The 20921-nt window shown below is 33.9% G+C and overlaps 3 protein-coding genes across 4 annotated transcripts; all 3 read left to right on the top strand.

Annotated features, from left to right (window-relative positions):
- The first annotated feature begins 412 nt into the window (after window positions 1–412).
- On the top strand, window positions 413–4551 carry LOC144572299 (butanoate--CoA ligase AAE1-like). The gene is made up of 3 exons (XM_078321811.1): window positions 413–711; window positions 2215–3390; window positions 4017–4551. Exons 1-3 carry the CDS (start codon window positions 514–516, stop codon window positions 4314–4316), a joined length of 1674 nt encoding a protein of 557 aa, XP_078177937.1. The 5' UTR covers window positions 413–513; the 3' UTR covers window positions 4317–4551.
- Window positions 4552–7608: 3057 nt separating this feature from the next.
- On the top strand, window positions 7609–11289 carry LOC144572298 (butanoate--CoA ligase AAE1-like). Its single transcript, XM_078321810.1, has 3 exons — window positions 7609–7906; window positions 8974–10149; window positions 10766–11289. The coding sequence occupies exons 1-3, from the start codon at window positions 7709–7711 to the stop codon at window positions 11063–11065; spliced, it is 1674 nt and encodes a 557-aa protein (XP_078177936.1). The 5' UTR covers window positions 7609–7708; the 3' UTR covers window positions 11066–11289.
- A 671-nt stretch (window positions 11290–11960) lies between these two features.
- LOC144572296 (Zn-dependent exopeptidases superfamily protein) lies at window positions 11961–18566 on the top strand. 2 transcript variants are annotated; one of them, XM_078321807.1, is made up of 11 exons: window positions 11961–12159; window positions 12549–12606; window positions 12925–13032; window positions 14002–14139; window positions 15695–15764; window positions 15865–15920; window positions 16045–16170; window positions 16470–16609; window positions 17063–17135; window positions 17254–17328; window positions 18123–18566. In XM_078321807.1, the coding sequence occupies exons 1-11, from the start codon at window positions 12014–12016 to the stop codon at window positions 18411–18413; spliced, it is 1281 nt and encodes a 426-aa protein (XP_078177933.1). In that variant the 5' UTR covers window positions 11961–12013; the 3' UTR covers window positions 18414–18566. The 2 variants fall into 2 exon arrangements, with proteins under 2 accessions (XP_078177933.1, XP_078177934.1); XM_078321808.1 differs by lacking the exon at window positions 14002–14139.
- Window positions 18567–20921: the final 2355 nt, after the last annotated feature.

The raw sequence follows: 20921 nt of genomic DNA, 5'->3' as shown, positions 1-20921 counted from the left end.
TAAGAAAATTTGTAACTCCATCATCTTTCTCAAAACTGTAAATTAATCTGACAACAGTTTCCCCTAAAGTAACCCAAATTTTAATTTCTCATCCGGACCGTACGATCACCAGATCAATCCGATCCGAGAGAGAATGCCCATGTCTCTTTTAATATTCGTGCCAATACAGATCGGACAGTCTGGATCCAAACTAAAAGTTTGGTTAATTTAGGGGGTCCAGTTACCCGAAAGTAACCCAAATTTTAATTTTTTATCTCCACCGTACGATCAGAATCCAGCCCAATCCGATCCGATAGAGAATGGCCATGTCTCCTTAAATACTCGTACCAACACAGATCGGACAGTCTGGATCGAAACTTAAACTTTTTGGTTACTTTAGGGGATTAGAATTCCACGAGGTCCAACTCCACTGGAGGATATTCTCGCACTCAAGTCTGTAACGCACTAACGCTTCTCTTCTCTGAGTTCTTTCTATTTTGAGTAATACTGAGTTCTTTCTCTCTCTCTCTGAAAATGGAGGGTGTAGTGACTTCCCCTGCGAACTACTCCCCTCTCACTCCGATCAGCTTCATCGAGCGTTCTTCCTTGGTGTATGCTGACCGTACATCTCTCGTTTACGGCCGTACGAGTTACACATGGCGCCAGACCAGAGATCGTTGCCTCTTGCTCGCATCTGCTCTCTCCCAGCTCGGTCTCGCTCGCCACAATTTCGTACGTTTCAGTTCTCTCCTCTCGATCGTATAATTTGGCATTGGGGCAGATAAAATGAATTATTGATTAGGATGTTATCATCAAGTTAATTTATGTCTTGTTTTGCTTCTCTTACGAAACTATTTGTCAATGAATATGGATAATTTGATAGGGGGGATTCCTAGTTTGATTATCAATTTTAACATCTGTTTTCAGATTATATTTTAATGGTTAGCATGCGGTGATGTATGAGGTGACGACTGATAAGCTGTCGTATAATGTTTGCAATTATTAATTGAATAATATATGATTTTATATAACGGAGAATATATGATTTTTATATAATGGGAATATGATTGACACGCTCCGGTGTAAAGTTCTATTAGTTGGGTCCTAAGACTGTGGACCCCAGTTGGAGAGACAGAATGGAAGGGCAAAAGAGGAATATTTATTTTATTTTATTTATGAATTAAAATTGTTAGAGGTGAAAGAAAGGGAAGAGAGTTGAATGAATAATTTATTCATTTTTTTAATTTGAAATATAAAAAAAATTTAAACGGGTCTTCATTTTCTTGATTCAAAAGCAGGTTTTCATTAATGATTTTTTTTTTCCCTTCTTTTTCCTTCTTTTTTGTGTGGAAACGGACATGTGTGAGTGGTTTAAATAAAATACAATTTTGCTCACTTTTGTTCCAGAAAAATTAAAAAGCAATGTCGTTGCTGCAAGCCTCCTTCAACAAATGGAAATCTTTTAGTGCCCTTTAGTCATTTAGTGTATGTTTGGACTGTAAGTTTAGTAAGGTTAGAGCACTAATTTAGTTGTTAATTTAATTTTTTATTAAAATAGTAAAATAGTGGAGTTTATTCCGAAAAATTATCTACTCATTTAAATGCTCCCTAACCTAGATTAGTGCTATTCCTCATCAATCCAAACTCAAAATCATTTGCCTTGTATGTGTGAGTAAACAAAATAGTAGTTACTTTAAAAAAATTATCGACAATATTGAACTTGTGATATGTTTTCCTTAAGATACTATAGCTTAATTCATGAGGTTGGCTAAGATCAAAGTGGTAGTTCCTGAGCTTTGGTGCTACCAATTCGTTTTTCAATTTTCAAAGTTCAAAATGTCGATCCGAACCGTTCAAGTTGTTCTCCATATTAAATTGTGCTTGGAGACCAAATTTTACATTTTTCTGAATTTTTTTAGTATTTATTAAGCCACTTTGAAAATCACTGATCCAACGGTGGCTTAACAAAACAGTAAAATCAGAAGCCACTGTTGGATCAGCTGTTTTCAAAGTGGCTTAATAAATAGTAAAAAAATTCAGAAAAATGTGAAATTTGGTCTCCAAGCACAATTTAATATGGAGAATAACTTGAACGGTTCGGATCGACATTTTGAACTTTAAAAATTGAAAAACGAATTGGTAGCACCAAAGCTCAGGAACTACCACTTTGATCTTAGCCAACCTCCTTAATTCATTACGATTCTTTAATTCATCCGTATAATTTTATTGTATCAGGTTGCTGTCCTAGCACCGAATATACCAGCACTGTATGAGCTGCACTTTGCCGTACCAATGGCTGGTGCGGTTCTTTGCACACTCAATACCCGACATGATGCATCCATGATTTCACATCTCTTAAACCATTCTGAATCCGAAGTGCTGTTTGTAGACTATGAATTAATCGAAACTGCAAGAGAAGCACTGAATCTCCTTTCTGAAAACAATTTTAGGCCTCCTTTGTTAGTGGTAATAAATCAATACGACGATGAATCATCTAAAATAGAGAGAACCACAAATGATTTCCCTGGGGAGTTGGATTATGAGTCTCTTATACAAACTGGGTCTATGCAATTTGAGATCAAATGGCCGAAAGACGAACTGGAACCTATCTCGCTAAACTACACATCAGGTACCACATCTAGACCCAAAGGTGTGATATACACACATCGAGGTGCGTACCTAAATTCTATAGCCTCGGTACTATTGAATGACATGACCACTATGCCGGTCTACTTATGGACTGTACCAATGTTCCATTGCAACGGTTGGTGCTTCTCTTGGGGGATTGCAGCTCAAGGCGGTACAAACGTCTGTCTCAGGAAAGTGACTGCCAAAGGTATTTTTGACAGTATCACCCATTATAAAGTGACGCACATGGGCGGGGCCCCTACGGTACTTAACATGATCATAAATGCCCCAGTTCATGAAAGGAAGTCTTTGCCAGGAAAAGTCGTGGTCATGACTGGCGCAGCCCCACCTGTGCTGCACATCATTTCTAGAGTGGAACAACTAGGGTTCCGGTTAATACATACTTACGGCCTGACCGAGACATATGGACCCGCGACCTTCTGCACATGGATGCCTGAGTGGGATGAACTTTGCCTCGAGGAGCGTGCCAAACTCAAGTCACGGCAAGGGCTTGAGCACCTCGGGTTGGAGGTCGATGTAAAAGACCCTGTTACCATGAAAAGCGTACCGTTTGATGGGAAGACTATGGGGGAGGTGATGTTTAGGGGCAACACTGTCATGGCAGGGTACTATAAGGATGCTAATGCAACATCTGAGGCACTGGCCGGTGGTTGGTTTCGGTCAGGTGACCTAGGAGTAAGGCAATCGGATGGCTATGTGCAACTCAAAGATCGATCAAAAGATATCATTATCTCTGGTGGAGAGAATATTAGCACCATAGAGGTAATGCATAATAGCACTCTGCTCCTTAATTAAAGTTGTTTAACCATTTTATAAATTCTGATATTTGGATGCTGAAATTTGGAAGTTTAGATTCACCTGGCTACCTTTTCTCCTTTTTTCTTATTTGGTAAGGATGTGAACTACTTGCACTTACATTTTCATTCACTGCTCATAGAGAAGATGTTAGATGAAACCAATTGTATAACAATGCTGAATCTGGTACTGTTACATTCCATTTGGCACATAAACCAGAGGCGGATCTACATGAAGTGAATCACATTAAAAATTTCTGTGTTCTTACATAATTTTCTATTGAGTAAAATGCTATGGGTGCTGTAAAATTGACCCCCATGATTGACCCTCAATGTGTGCTCGACTCCGTAGCTTGAAAGTCTGACTCTAACCCTGAGGTAAACAATTTAAAAACAAAACTTCCGATGTTAGTATAGGTTGGGTTCCATTTACATTTGTACTTTTATCATTTTGCTCCTCATTTAGTTAGATTATTTCAAAATTGTGCCTTAGAAACCATGACAACTAAATGATGCTAAGAAACAAAAACAAGATACAGAATTCAAATCAATGTTAGCAACTAATTTTTTTTATTGGAAATTTATATTTCACAGGTAGAGGGAGTTATTTACGGTCATCCAGCAGTATTAGAAGCGGCTGTGGTCGGTCGACCTGATAATTACTGGGGTGAAACCCCTTGTGCATTTGTGAAATTGAAGGAGGGGCATGATGCCACTAATGAAGAAGTTATAAGGTTTTGTAGGGAAAAATTGCCCCATTATATGGCGCCACGTACTGTTGTTTTCGAAAAGGAACTGCCAAAAACTTCAACTGGTAAGATTCAAAAGTTCGTGCTAAGAGAGAAGGCGAAAGCAATGGGTAGTCTATCAGGCCCTGGTCGAAGCAAGATGTGATTAATTGTGCAAGTAATTGTTATTTGGCATTTGCAATTGATATATTTCTCTTGGTTATATGGTGAGAATAAGCTCATGAATGTTGAGATTTCATAATTGGGTGTGGTTTCTAATGGAAGGTGAACATTTCATGCCAATGATTAGATTAGCTTATGAGTGAGGCTATGATAATATGCATATTACGGTTCGATCTATGCTATAAATTCATATCTCTATTTTTAAAGTTTAAACAGTCAATCCGAATCATTAAACATGTGAAAAAATATTCATATGAAACGGTGTACGGAGACCAAATTTTACAATTTCTAGAATATTTTTACTATTATTTTTAGATAGGCAGAAAATCACTAAGTATAGTTCATAATTTATAGATCAAGTGATTTTCTATATCTAAAAAATTTGTAAACAAATATTCTCAAAAAAATATAAAATTTGGTTTGGGAGTACATTTTGATATGCAGACATGTGTATAGTTCGGATTGACTATTTGAATTTTGAAAACGAATATATGAGTATGTAACTATGACTACTCTTAATCTATACATGCCTCTGCGAGATTATAAATATATTGGAAGTTTATTTTCGTACAATTCGAAATCAAAAATAAAATAAATTCTCGCATAGAATAAATTTTATAAAAAAGATATATTGTAAAACCTAGAGCTCTGAATTCTGTTGATTAACAATCTTTGCAATATTTCTCAATTCTTGTTTACTAAATTCATCAGATTCTGTTGATTTTTGTGTATCAATTTTTATATAATTTAAGTATCATTTAATATTTCATTAAATATTGCATATAAACATTGTAAATTTTTAATGATACATTATATTGATTATTTTTATATTATCAAATTAGTTCGTTCTAAATAAATTTCCGCCAAATGCTTCAATGAGTGTTCTCTTGGGGCCAATTAGAAACTATAATACACGTTATTGATGTTGCAAATAAAAAAAAATGTTGGGTGATTTTGAAAGTTTCCGAGGAATGGCTAGGGGTGTCAATGATATCCTTTTAGCCGTTTACCTGACTCGTACCGTATTCGATAAGGCGGGTATGGGTAAGGAATTTTTTTCGTTAGCTTATTGGGTAAGGGTATGGGTAAGGATTTTTTTTCGTTAGCTAAATGAGTAAGGGTACGGATAAAAGCTATTTCGTACCCATTACTCTATAGGGTAATTATATAAAATATAATAATATGATAATATTTGAGCAATAATTAGTGAGTACTTTTATTATTTAGTATATTATTTTTGTTGTAAGAAAAATATTAAACATATTATTTTTATTTGTATGTTTTGTTCTTTAATTAAATAATTAATTTTTTCGAAGGATATATTTTTGTTTTTGAATTTTTTTGTTTTATAAAAAAATATAATTTAGTTGAAATTGATTGCACAATTATTTTTATTTTTTTATTAGTAATATCATTGTATATATGCGAAATAAATGAGTTTTGATGTTCTATTTGTAAAATATAATAAAACTAATTATTATAGTCTTATTATCCGTTATTCACCCGCTACCGTTTTGTTACCCGATAATTTTAACGGGTAAGGGTAGGGTAGGGTAAGGTCAAATCTTAATGGGTAAGGGTAGGATATGGGTAAGATCATTCTTAGTGAGTATGGATATGAAAATGCTCCCACCCTACCCGTATCGTACCGATTGACACCCCTAGGAATGGCTGAATGGCTGTACTTAGCAGAGAAAATGGGATCGAACAATCCATTTTCTCTGCATTATCTCAAAGTCTGAGTTTCAATCCAGACCGTTCGATAAGAACCAGACAATCCAACCCAAGCTATAATGTTCGTATTTTCTTTAAAATTCGTGTCTAGATCTAACGAACGAACCGGATTTAAAATCTCCGTTTGAGATACCTTAGATGATATGTATTCATTGACAAAGATGGGTAGAGAGAAAGCTGGCGAGCGAGCGAAGATGAGTTGAGTTGTAATTCTGTGTTGGTCAAGAAGAAATCCCTTGTTTCAATATTTGTACTCTTGTATTATCTTTCCTCGACTGTACATGACTCCAGTTTGCCGCTGAGCAATTCCTCGATAGTCCCCATGTATTATCATTCCAGGTACCATTTCCAGTTTTCTTTGCATTACCGGGAAGAAAGCTTCATTCCAGATTTCCAGAAATTTCAGCTAAACAGGGATTCAACTTTGTACCTTGTTGTTTTCAAAAAGAAAAAATTACAGAATTTTAATATTATAATTGTCTTGCTTGTAATGATCATACCAATGAAAATTCTCAATCAAATATTTGTAAGAGAAAACATCCATTGTTAAAGATTACAACTATACTACTAGTATCATACCCGTGCGTTGCAACGGGGACATACTATAAGAAACAAATATATCAATGAAAATAATAATTATCTAAAAATTAAAACACATGTTAATAGAAAATTTATATGATTATGTATTTTTAATTAACTTTAATCGTGATCTCTGATAACAATTTGATGATGTGATGATTCTTTATTTTTAAGTACCAATGATATCAAATAACAGCTCGATTCGAATATAATATCAAATATCATACAACAATTCAATATCAACATATAATATGATATCAAAAAACATAAATAAAAAGTGTTATCGTTTGTATGTATAGGATGTACACACACACACACACACATACACACATTGATATATTATATATTGGAAATATATTCTAAATTGCCCACACCAATATGTATAGAAACAAAAAAAAAAGAAAAATAAGGAAATTAAAAAAAAAATGATTTCCATTGTGATTCGTATAGAAACGAAGAAGTAAGGAAACAATAAATAAGAAAATGGAAGGTGGAGTCTTCTCAATTGAAGAGGAAAAAAAATATGAAAATAAAGGAATAAGGAAACAAATAAATATATAGCTATATTTCAGAATTTGTTAATTTTAAATTGTAACGTACCGTGTGGCAGCACATGTGGTGGGTATGTTTTTAACTAAATTTAGACTTCTATACATAAAAGAGGCGCATTTAATCAAAAGAAGACAAATTATGTAATTGGAGAGCTGAGATCAAATCCAAAGTTTCATCTCTCAATCGTAGCCGTTGGCGGATCGGACACCCAACGTGCATAATAATAGAATGGAGATACATTTCTGTCGGGTTTAATTTTTTTAATGGATTAAATTCGTTTTAAAAAGCTCCACTAATTTGTCGGACCCTTTAATCAGATCTCAACGAGCCTACGGTATTGCCGCCCGAATTGCCGCCCATCGAAACCAAAGTAGTTCCGATGGGCATCGGACCAAAGTTCCTCCCGCGAGAATATATCGCACGCATCTTTAAAAAAAAAGAGAGTATATATATCGCACGCAAGTCTGTAACGCACTAACGCTTCTCTTCTCTCTCTCTCTCTTTCTGACAATGGAGGGTGTAGTGACTTCCCCTGCGAACTACTCCCCTCTCACTCCGATCAGCTTCATCGAGCGTTCTTCCTTGGTGTATGCTGACCGTACATCTCTCGTTTACGGCCGTACGAGTTACACATGGCGCCAGACCAGAGATCGTTGCCTCTTGCTCGCATCTGCTCTCTCCCAGCTCGGTCTCGCTCGCCACAATTTCGTACGTTTCAGTTCTCTCCTCTCGATCGTATAATTTGACATTGGGGCAGATAACATCTTAATCATCAAGTTAATTTATGCTTTGTTTTGCTTCTCTTATGAAACTTTTTGTCAATGAATATGTATAATTTGATAGGGGAATTCCTAGTTTGATTATCAATTTTAACATTTGTTTATAGATTATAAAGCAGGGAATTTTCATATATATATATATTAATGGTTAGCATGCGGTGATGTATGAGGTGACGACTGATAAATTTATGAATTTCATAACTAATCCTAATACAAAGCTGTCTGTCTAATAATAGCGGAGAATATCTGATTTTTATATAGTGGGAATATGATTGACACGCGCCAATGTGAAGTTCTATTAGTGGGGTCCTAAGACTGTGGTCCCCAGTTGGAGAGAGACAGGAGGAAATGGAAGGGCAAAAGAGGAATATTTATTTTATTTTATTTATGAACTAAAATTGTTAGAGGTGAAAGAAAGTGATGAGAATTGAATGAAAAATTTATTCATTTTTTTAAATTGAAATATAAAAGAATCAAAAGCAGGTTTTCATTAATGATTTCTTGTTTTTTTCCCTTCTCTTTCCTTTTTTTTTTTTGGGTGTGGAAACGGACATTTGTGAGCGGTTTGAATAAAATACAATTTTGCTTACATTTAGGTACAAAAAAATTAAAAATTAATGTCGTTTGCTGCAAGCCTCCTTTAACAAATGGAAATCATTTTAGTCATTTAGTGTATGTTTGGATTGTAAGTTGAGTTGGTAAGGTTAGAGCACTAATTTAGTTGTTACTTTAATTTTTTTTTATTAAAATAGCAAAATAGTGGAGTTTATTCCGAAATATTATCTACTCATTTAAATGCTCCCTAACCTAGATTAGTGCTATTCCTCATCAATCCAAACTCAAAATCATTTGCCTTGTATGTGTGAGTAAACAAAATAGTAGTTACATAAAAAAAAAATTATTGACAATATTGGACTTGTGATATGTTTTCCTTAAGATACTATAGCTTAATTCACTACGATTCTTTAATTCATCCGTATAATTTTATTGTATCAGGTTGCTGTCCTAGCACCGAATATACCAGCACTGTATGAGCTGCACTTTGCCGTACCAATGGCTGGTGCGGTTCTTTGCACACTCAATACCCGACAGGATGCATCCATGATTTCACATCTCTTAAAGCATTCTGAATCCAAGGTGCTGTTTGTAGACCATGAATTAATCGAAAATGCAAGAGAAGCACTGAATCTCCTTTCCGAAAACAATTTTAAGCCTCCTTTGTTAGTGGTAATAAATCAATACGACGATGAATCATCTAAAATAGAGAGAATGACAAATGATTTCCCTGGGGAGTTGGATTATGAGTCTCTTATACAAACTGGGTCTATGCAATTTGAGATCAAATGGCCGAAAGACGAACTGGAGCCTATCTCGCTAAACTACACATCAGGTACCACATCTAGACCCAAAGGTGTGATATACACACATCGAGGCGCGTACCTAAATTCTATAGCCTCTGTACTATTTAATGATATGACCACTATGCCGGTCTACTTATGGACTGTACCAATGTTCCATTGCAACGGTTGGTGCTTCTCTTGGGGGATTGCAGCTCAAGGCGGTACAAACATCTGTCTCAGGAAAGTGACGGCCAAAGGTATTTTTAACAGTATCACCCGTTATAAAGTGACCCACATGGGTGGGGCCCCTACGGTACTTAACATGATCATAAATGCCCCAGTTCATGAAAGGAAGTCTTTGCCAGGAAAAGTCGTGGTCATGACTGGCGCAGCCCCACCTGTGCTGCACATCATTTCTAGAGTGGAACAACTAGGGTTCCGGTTAATACATACTTACGGCCTGACCGAGACATATGGACCCGCGACCTTCTGCACATGGATGCCTGAGTGGGATGAACTTTGCCTCGAGGAGCGTGCCAAACTCAAGTCACGGCAAGGGCTTGAGCACCTCGGGTTGGAGGTCGATGTAAAAGACCCTGTTACCATGAAAAGCGTACCGTTTGATGGGAAGACTATGGGGGAGGTGATGTTTAGGGGCAACACTGTCATGGCAGGGTACTATAAGGATGCTAATGCAACATCTGAGGCACTGGCCGGTGGTTGGTTTCGGTCAGGTGACCTAGGAGTAAGGCAATCGGATGGCTATGTGCAACTCAAAGATCGATCAAAAGATATCATTATCTCTGGTGGAGAGAATATTAGCACCATAGAGGTAATGCATAATAGCACTCTGCTCCTTAATTAAAGTTGTTTAACCATTTTATAAATTCTGATATTTGGATGCTGAAATTTGGAAATTTAGATTCACCTGGATACCTTTTCCCCTTTTTTTCTTATTTGGTAAGGATGTGAACTACTTGCACTTACATTTTCATATACCGCTCATAGAGAAGATATTAGATGAAACCAATTGTATTACAATGCTGAATCTGGTACCGTTACATTCCATTTGGCACATAAACAAGAGGTGGATCTACATGGAGTGAATCACATTAATAATTTCTGTGTTCATACATAATTTTCTATATTGAGTAAAATGCTATGGGTGCTGTAAAATTTACACTCAATGTGTGTTTGACCCCGTAGCTTGAAAGTCTAACTCCGACCTTGAGGTAAACAATTTATAAACCGAACTTCCGATGCTAGTATAGGTTGGGTTCCATTTACATTTGTACTTTTATCATTTTACTCCTCATTTAGTTAGATAATTTCAAAATTGTGCCTTAGAAACCAAGACAACTAAATGATGCTAAGAAACAAAAACAAGATACAGAATTCAAATCAATGTTAAGAACTAATTTTTTTTCTTGGAAATTTACATTTCACAGGTAGAAGGAGTTATTTACGGTCATCCAGCAGTATTAGAGGCGGCTGTGGTCGGTCGACCTGATAATTACTGGGGTGAAACCCCTTGTGCATTTGTGAAATTGAAGGAGGGGCATGATGCCACTAATGAAGAAGTTATAAGGTTTTGTAGGGAAAAATTGCCCCATTATATGGTGCCACGTACTGTTGTTTTCGAAAAGGAACTGCCAAGAACTTCAACTGGTAAGATTCAAAAGTTGGTGCTAAGAGAGAAGGCGAAAGCAATGGGTAGTCTATCAGGCCCTGGTCGAAGCAAGATGTGATTAATAGTGCAAGTAATTATTATTTGGCATTTGAAAATGATATATTACTCTTGGTTATATGGTGAGAATAAGGTCATGAATGTTGAGATTTCGTAATTGGGTGTGGTTTCTAATGGAAGGTGAACATTTCATGCCAATGATTAGATTAGCTTATGAGTGAGGCTATGATAATATGTATATTACGGTTTGATCTGTGCTATAAATCTATATCTCTATTTTTAAAGTTTAAACTGCCGATCTAAATCATTAAACATAATATTCATATGAAATTGTGTACGGAGACCAAATTTTACAATATCTATAATTTTTTTACTATTATATTTAGATAGGCAGAATATCACTAAGTTAGTATGGTTCATAATTTTTAGATCAAGTGATTTTCTATATTTAAAAAAAATTGTAAACAAATATTCTAAAAAAATATATAAAATTTAGTTTGGAAGTACAATTTGTGTGTAGTTCAAATTTACCTTTTGAATTTAAAAAACGGATTTATGAGTATGTAACTATGGCTACTCTTAATCTATGCATGCCTCCGAGAGATTATAAATATATTGGAAGTTTATTTTCGTACAATTCAAAATCAATAATAAATTAAATTCTCGCATAGAATAAATTTTATAAAAAAGATATACTGTAAATAAGAAAAAATGTTTGGCGATTTTGAAAGTTTCCGAGGAATGGCTGAAGCCCGAATGGGATCGAACAATCGATTTTCTCTGCATTATCTCAACGTCTGAGTTTCAATTCAGACCGTTCGATAAGAATCCGGACAATCCAACCCAAGGCGAAATGTTCTGAGTTTTCTTTAAAATTCGTGTCAATATCTAATGAACGAACCGGATTTAAACTCTGCGTTTGAGATACCTTAGATGATATGAATTCATTGACAAAGAGGGGTAGAGAGAAAGCTGCTGGCGAGCGAGCGAGAGAGAGAGACAGAGAGAGATGAATTGGGTTGTAATTCTGTGTTGGTCAAGAAGAAATCCCTTTGTTTCAATATTTGTACTCTTGTATTATCTCTCCTCGACCGTACATGCCTCCAGTTCGCCACTGAGCAATTCCTCGATCGTCCCCATGTATTATCATTCCAGGTACCATTTCCAGTTTTCTTTGCATTACCGGGAAGAAGCTTCATTCCAGGTTTCCAGTAATTTCAGCTAAAAGGGATTCAACTTTGTACCCTTGGTGTTTTCAAAATGAAAAACAGACATAATTTTAGTCTCTTGGTATAAAAATTTCCATTTTGAATCTAGATCTATTCCCAATTTTGCCCATTTTTCCTTGCCAAGCATTATCCCAAGTTAGTTGAATTTTGGAAGTGTAGATATATATTGAATTTGGGACTTGTGCATTCAAAATTGCTTTGACACTTGTAGATTTACCAGTCCATAATTAGCTGCAATTTTGAATTATGATATGATTTCTTGCTTTGGGAGTATTCTGTATAAATGTAAAAAGCTATAAATTTTCTTCCATGTAGTGATTCTTTGTTAAGAGAGATTAAGACTTTGGTGGGTCGGCATCCTGATAAGTTTACTGTAAGAGAATTCCTTCTTTTTCCCTCTCTATTTTCTGTTAGAATATTTTAGTACATTAGAAGCCTTGCATAGTTTCATGTAGCTTGAATATTTACTGGTATTATTGTATTTTGCAAGACCTATGTTTCAAAAAATAAATTTCATTTTTGTTTGTTTCTGTTGTATTTTTCTTAGAAGTTTTTGGTTCTCATTTTCGCAAATTTGAGGGAAACTCCAATATTCCAATTGAAGTAGCACTATAATGATTGAGCATACTGTTATATTTGAGGTGTAATTTATTAATTATAGTTTACATTAATTTTTTGTTATATATTACAGATTGAAACCATGAGAGGGAGCAATAAAGGCTATCTAGCAGAGATAGTGGTGGTCACATATAATCACACTAAGAGGCAAATTAACAAGCCCAAGATTAGGGTTCTTTTGGTGCGTTTTCTAGTTATGAAATACTCTTTTGTCAGCTAAATTGCATATTCATCCCTAAATTATTTGGTACAATTTGGTCCCTGAACTACATTGAATGACATTGACGTGGCAGCACTTTCTCGAGAATTACTCTTGATGTTAAGGTTCACTTATGCAATTGATTGGGATCTGAGTTTGGCAGTGCCTTCTTTTGGAGTTTCATGGTTTTAAATTTTGGTCTTAGTTTTGGTTCAGATTTAATTCAGACCTGTTTTGTTTAAAATAATAGTAGCTCAATCCAATACCTTCCGAACCACCTCCTATTACCATTTCGCTGCTATTTTTTTCCTTCTGCGTGTTGTTCAACTAATTGTGCATGCGTTATATTGATTTCAAATTAGATAATAATCAAATAATGGTAAAAATAGTTTAGCAATGAAATTGCGGTATTTGGTTCAAGGATCGGATTGATGTTTCCCAAACAGTTTAGGGACCACATATGCACTTGATGCTTGTTGTTTTCAATTCTCATAAGAATATTCATTGCAGCCTTGACTGAAATATCAAATAAATAAAATAAAATAAAATAAAAAATCTTTAATTACGAGTACACGATAAAACCTCAAACTTCCATGTCCCTAAAAGACAATGGAAACACATTGTTGAAAATACTGAGGCCACTTCTTTCACTCATTCATGGAAACAACCTCAGGCTATGCTGGTAATAAAAAAAAACCTTAAAATATGGCTAAAGGTTAGTTCTTTGGCTTCATAGTTAGTAAAAAAGATCAGGAGTAACTCTTTCCTATTCATAATAATTTATGGAAATTGTAAATCAGTAATTTTACTGCGGGTCAATTACCTTTTACCGAAAGGGGGTGGCAGTAAATATAGATGACTTTATTTATACCTTATAATAGCTTTTGGAATAACAATTTGCTTAGTTGTTAATTGGGTATTATTTTGACAGAAGGTTAATTGTCTTAATAGAGCTTTGGTCAGCATGGGAGAGAACTCATCACCACTGAAGTTGCCTTAAATTTGCTTCATTTTATTGCTGGGGAGAGGAGTATACCTCATTATGATTCACAATCCGTTGAGAACATATTGGATAACCTCATTATAAAGGTATGAGTGTATAAAATCTCAACAGGTAAACATGCTTCAGTACAGAACCCATATGAGAACCAAAATTTAATTCTAGGGGTCAAGTAAATTAACTTAGCTATATTCAGATCAGTCAGGTACCTGACCTGGTAGAATGAGATCGGACAGTTTATTCTGGCACAAACCTCAAAGACCCCACCGTGCATCTGAGGCAGGCCCAAATTAAAATCTCTCGGCAGAGATTCACTCAGGTAGATGCAGTACCTGAGGAGATACTCATTTGCTTGGGCTGACCTACTCTTAGTAATGAGACCAACTTGAATGACCAACTATATAAGACATGATGGCATGCAATCGGAAATTTTCTCATAATTGCTGATCTTTTCTTGTGTAACAATAAGTACATTGAGGAAAAAAACTAAAAAAGTAATTATATCTGTATAAATCATAACAAAATAAATCTGTGAAGAGTTCTCCTTACCAAATATCTCAGATGTGTTGACTCCGATTTCATTCTGCTAGGAATTTCCACAGTTCTCTCTCTCTCCATTCCTTCCATCTCTGTCTTTATACTCAACTCTCGTGACATGGTTCCAGTCCTTCCAGTATGGTAGGAATCTCCACATCTCTCTCTCTACCCCCCCATCCTTTCCATCTCTCTCTCTGTATACTCTCTTTACATGGTTCTGGTCCTGAATTATAGAAGGCAAATTTTAGCGATGTGGGTTTTAAGGTTCAGCTGTGTGCAAGAATAGCATGAGTCTTCAGTTTATTTATAGAAAATTATATTTGCAAAATAGCAAATTATTGACATGAAGTTTGGACAAAAAATAATTATTAATAATTGCTTGCTTAGAATATCCTGTAAACAAGGAGCGCCTGCAGCTTCTAAGCACCTCCACCAAAAATAAAAACAAAGAAATTGCACCTTAGACTGTAGAAGGCGAGAAGTTACTCTTATACCCTTCAAAAACTTCGTAATTACGCATTTCTCCCTCTAAAATTCATAATATTATATTTACCCTTTCAAATTAAAACGAACAAATTTACCCAATTTATTGTCTATTCTATAAAAACTCATTTTCAATTTATAAGGTACCCATTTTACCCTTGGTTAAAAAATAAAAATATGTAGCATGTTTAAGAGAAATGACCAGTCTTCTAATTGGCCGGCTGTGAGGGCAAATGGTTCATTTTCTTACTCGTAGCGCATGCACAAGCATATGCCTAAATGCCACTGTGTATGCGTCACAAGTAGAAAAATGAACCATATGCCCTCGAAAACCAACCAATTAGAAGTCTTAAGGATTTTCTTGACACAAACTGTATATTTTTATTTTTAATAAAGGGTAAAATGGGTACTTTATAATTTTAAAATAAATTTTACTACAAAATGCTACAAGTTGGGTAAATTTGTGAATATTAATGAATTTTGGAGGGGGAAATACATAATATTGAAGTTTTTGAAGGGTATACATGAAATTCCCCCAAGTTAATTATAACTAAAACATGTCCTTAACTCCTTATGATGGGGATTAAGTAAAGAGCCTCATAGTTAGAACATTCTATATAATAGGTAGTGCCGATGGAAAATTTAAATGGGCGTAAGCTTGTGGAGGCAGGGGATAGCTGTGATAGGAGAAATGGTCAGTTCATTTCAATACTCAAATGCTCATTTCTTACTCTATAAATTTATTTGTGCACTCCATTTTTCTTTTCTCAAATATATTGTTCTCTTTATTGTAGGAAGAGGAGTCGACCTGAATAGAAATTGGAGCGTAGACTGGGGAAAGAAAGAGAAGGTGCTTATTTTACTTAACTTGTATATATGTTAACATTACTGTAGTTATTGACCTCGTTTTACCTCTAATAAATGTCAGATTTATGTCGTTGTCATTTGATAAAATTGTTTCATTACATGGTCAGGATTACGATCCATATGAGGAAAATCCAGGGAGTGCACCATTTAGCGAACCGGAGGCTCAAATAATGCGAAAGCTTACCTCTTTATTCAATCCCCATATTTGGGTCTCTGTTCACTCTGGAATGGAGGTACCACTTGTATTTCGTTTTATTTTATATTTATTACTTATTTTATTTTTTTCTTTTTATGTTTTGCATCTGTTTTTGCCATTTCACAGGGAGCGTACAATATATTATTACTAAGTTGACTATTACTTGTATAACTGAAGGGTTAGTGTCTAAAAAAGTTGGGCTAGTATTCAGTTAATAATTGAAAGGGAAAAAGAAATATTCAATGAAATAATTAAAAAAGGGCCATGTGATGTTTTCACTGTGATCTATATTGTTTATTAATTTGTTTGTATGCCTTTTTTGTTTCAAATTATCAGGCACTATTTATGCCGTACGATCATAAAAATACAATACCGGCCGGGTTGGCAGGTCATGTAATGAAATCTGTTTTGGAAGATTTGAATCGTCGTCATTTCCAAAAGAAGTGCTTAGTTGGGTCAGGCGGGGGTTCTGTTGGGTACGTACCATGCTACGCATTGTGTTTGAATTAAAGTACCTGTTTGGGCACAGTTTTCTTAGGCACAGCACCAGTTAAACCTATAATTTTTTACCACCTTTATATATATATATTGTATTCTGTTCATAGATTATGGTTAAATTGGTATCAATTGAGCGTTGATTGAGGCAATAATTAAATTAAGGCTCCAATGAACAATTGATGATAGACATCTAAATTGGTTTATTTCATGATTAAATAATAAATTATAATGGTACCTTACAATACCTGGCGTTCTGTGGTACAATTGTTTTTTTATATGTTCATTGGTGCAGTTTGATTAAACTAATACTCTACAATAGCAACAACAGGTTGACCTGATATTAATGTGCTAAAAAAATATAGACTAAATATATATAATAAAATTATTTATACCTTTGTTTTTCTTGGTTTTTAAAATTGTGTTAACTTTAGGTATCTGGCGCATGGCACTACAACAGATTATATGTATGATATTGCCAAAGTCCCGATGGCATTTACCTTTGAGGTAGCCGTTAGCACGTTAAATTTCTATTGTCATTACGAATTCAAAACACATAAGTTGGTATTGGAAATCGTTTCTTTCTCTCAAAATTTTGCTATATAATATCTTGTGTGACCTGTAGATATACGGAGATGCATCAGCCTCTCAAAATGATTGCTTCAGAATGTTCAATCCAATTGACAAGACCACATTCCAAGTAAGAAAAATCTATGTAGCGAGAATGATGATGATGACAGCAAACAAAAGGACCAATATAATAATAATAAATAATAGTAGTATTAATTCAAGAGCGAGGCTATGGTATTATGCATAGCGAGATGGGTCCGTACTATGGATCAATATCTTCGTTTTCAAAGTTCATATAGTCCATTTGAATAGGATCTCTATATGAAAATATACTTGCAAACTAAATTTTTCATTTTTTAGATTTTTTTTTGCTATTTTTTTAGATAGGTAGAAAATCACTAACTTTTGAATTGATTTTCTACCTATCTACAAAAATAGTAAAAAAAAAAATGTAAATTTTGATCTAGAAGTGCATTTTCATATGAAGATCATGTTGAATGGTTCAGAGCTACTGTTTGGACTTTGAATATGTAGATATTAATCCATAGTATGGACCAGTCTGCGATGCATAGTCCCATAGCCTCACTCAATATTCAATACTTAAGTTGCTTTTACAGAGATTTACAAACCATGCGATATCTGCACTCTGCATCACAGTGCTAGTGCCTAAGGGCATTGTAAGCAAAAATAATAATAACAAGTTAATAACAATAGCAAGTTTTCTGAAAATTTTTTTATTGTAGACACTGAAGACATTTTCTTATTGTATTTAAAATAAGGGAGTGAAAATGCCTTCATAAATTTGTATGAGAACTTTTGGTTTGAACTCCAGACTTCTGGGGCATAATCTGACAGTAGTACCGGCCGGTGCACTTAATATTTGATAAACTCTAAAAATAATCAACTGCCATATTGGCTTTTCAGACTGTCATTGACAACTGGTGTACGGCATTTATCACACTTTTCAAGGAAGGGACGAAAATGCTGGGTGGAGCCCGGTTGTCAGTCTCAGATAAAACCGCCTTTACGTGGGATCATCTTCATGTAGAAGATAATAACAGTAATAATAGAGATGGGCTGGAACTTGCAGTTCAAGAATTGAGAAATTACTTTCGGTTATTCTTCCTTTCTACAGTTTTACTGATGATCATGTTCTGTTCAAGGATCTCAAAGAACAAATTTAATGATTTGACCTTGACATTGAATGGATCATGAATATGATTTTTTTTGTTTTTGTTTTTGTTATTAGGGGTTTTGCATCTGTGAAGTAGTTGTCGATTTTGTTATTATTTATATATAATTATCATGTAATCTATTGATAATTGTGTTGTTTCTTGAGTTTGTTCAAGGGTTGTGAATTTACTTCTTTGCATGTAGTAATTCTTTAATTTTGTACAGCTTTACTGATATTTGGGTTCTGTACAAATATCTTACAGGACAATTTTATGGATTGGAATATTAGTTTCAATTTATTCTTGATTAAAATTGCTTTTGATTTTTTTGTTTGAGGTTTTGGTGCCTGTGCTGTAGTTGTACCTTTATCATTATTTAAACACACTCCCTTTAAATAAAACAAGTACAAGAACATAGAACTATAGAAGTCATTCCATCAATAAAATTGTACTCGTAAATTCTTATAAAGTAAATTAGTATTAAATTTTGATTATAATAAAGATATATTCCATTATCACTTTTTATTTGTCTAATTTTGAATTAAATCTCAATACTCAATATATGCATCAAAAGCTTTGAATAATTTCATTTTTTTTTTAAATCAAAATATGAAAAATATCTCATTTTCCTATTGATATTATACATCATTAATTAATCCTTTCTTTATTTAATCTATGATTAGTCTATATAACTAAAAATTAATTTTCAAATTATCGTCCATCTAAAGTAGAGAAATTGATGAAAGATAATTAAACCAGGTGGGAATTAATGATTTCATCTGTTTCTCAGTTTAATTTAACAAGAGGGAATTAATAGAATAATTAAGCCGACGAATGATCCAGAAGAAACCAAAATTAAATAGTATTTATGAATTTTTTGAGATAAAATATGAGCATCAGACATTTTAACTTTATTTATTTTAAAATATCACTGAACTTTAATGAAATTTATAAAAATATTATGCATGCTCTCAACAACTAAGCCCATCAATTTCGGCCTAGTAAGAGGCTAGGCCTCAAATTTTGGTACTGTTTGTTTTTATCAGGTATTATTGAGTTAGACTAATATGACATTGGTGTTATTTCAAACTAAATAACACCACATCTTAAACCGTTAGATCTGCTTTAATATTCGTACAAAATAAAGTGCTTGAACAGTAAAAGCAGATTGTACGAATATTAAAGCAGATCTAACGGTTTAAGATGTGGTGTTATTTAGTTTGAAATAACACCAATGTCATATTAGCCTAACTCGGTATTATTACATGCTGATAGTTCACCAATCGTCTGGAAATATAACGCTTGATTGAAGCAAAGTTGGCTCGATAATAAAAAAAAAAAATCTTAAAAAAAAAAAATTCAAAATGTTCAGGCTATGACAAAAAAATTATCTCTTTATTGTTTTACCAGTTAAAAAATAAATGGGATATCTTCATTTTATAAGAAGGATAAACTTGTCAATTCAATATTTTAATAACGAGTTAATAATGGAATAAATGAAGAAAAGGGGTAAAAAGAAATGATGTTTAGTTGTAATGTGAAAATAATATATATAAATATATTTTGATGGAACTGGGAAATTCTGATTGGACAGTCCAATAGTTCACATAAGTTGGAATTCATTGTTATTTTAATAATTAAGTACCTCACAGCCCTTGAATTGTTGTCATAGTTTCAAGGAATTTTCTTCTTTTGTATTTTAATATTATTTTCAGTCCTCGCTTCTTCATGATATAAATATGATACGGTGTTAAAAAATAATTCATTTTTTTATTGATATGTCACCTTTAGTTTAATATTTTGAGTAAAATTAGAGTCTGATATGTCTATGAAAGACTATTAGATTGACTTCAAACTATAAATCAAAATTGTTGAAATTTAAGTATTTTGTGAATGATGTATGTACATGTAAATTTTTAAAGTTTCGAATTTAGTACATGATTAAGTGCTCAAAAAATAAATAAAAAATTAATACATAAAACAATTAAAAAAATAAATTGTAAAATGTTCATTGTTTTGACTGACTGATTATGTGTTAAATAAATTCAAAATTTTAATTTTTTTGCATGTACATATATTACTCACGAAGTATATGAATTTCAACGGTTTAAAGTTGTAATTCAAAGCCAATTCAATAATCTTTTAAACATATACTTACTTCTTAATGAGCACATCATAATCTAATTTTGATCTAATATATATATTTTTTTTTATAACTGGGCAGTAGCTGCCGAGTGGTACATTGAAAAGTAAATTGGTACAAAAAATACATCCTCAGTACTTAATTAAATTCCTTCTTCCCTTATTCGTCTAGGATCATATCAACAGTTGAACTTCTTCCCAACATTGCACCTACCGATACCATCCAGTCTCCCCTGCTTCTTTCAACAAAATGCCACATATAATGCATGCAAGTATACATCAGTAACATCACACGTTCACACCACATACTATTTGAAAAGATTATTGGTCAAATCCTGTCCACATTAAACATCCCTGCACCATGTCCAGCTAATTTTAATCCACACCGCCACCTTACGATGCTCCCACG

Source organism: Carex rostrata, chromosome 20 (genome assembly GCF_964058835.1).
Source record: "Carex rostrata chromosome 20, lpCarRost1.2, whole genome shotgun sequence".
In the NCBI taxonomy this organism is placed as follows: Eukaryota; Viridiplantae; Streptophyta; class Magnoliopsida; order Poales; family Cyperaceae; genus Carex; species Carex rostrata.
The sequence above is the reverse complement of the archived record's forward strand: the minus strand, read 5'-3'. Positions and strand labels throughout refer to the sequence as shown.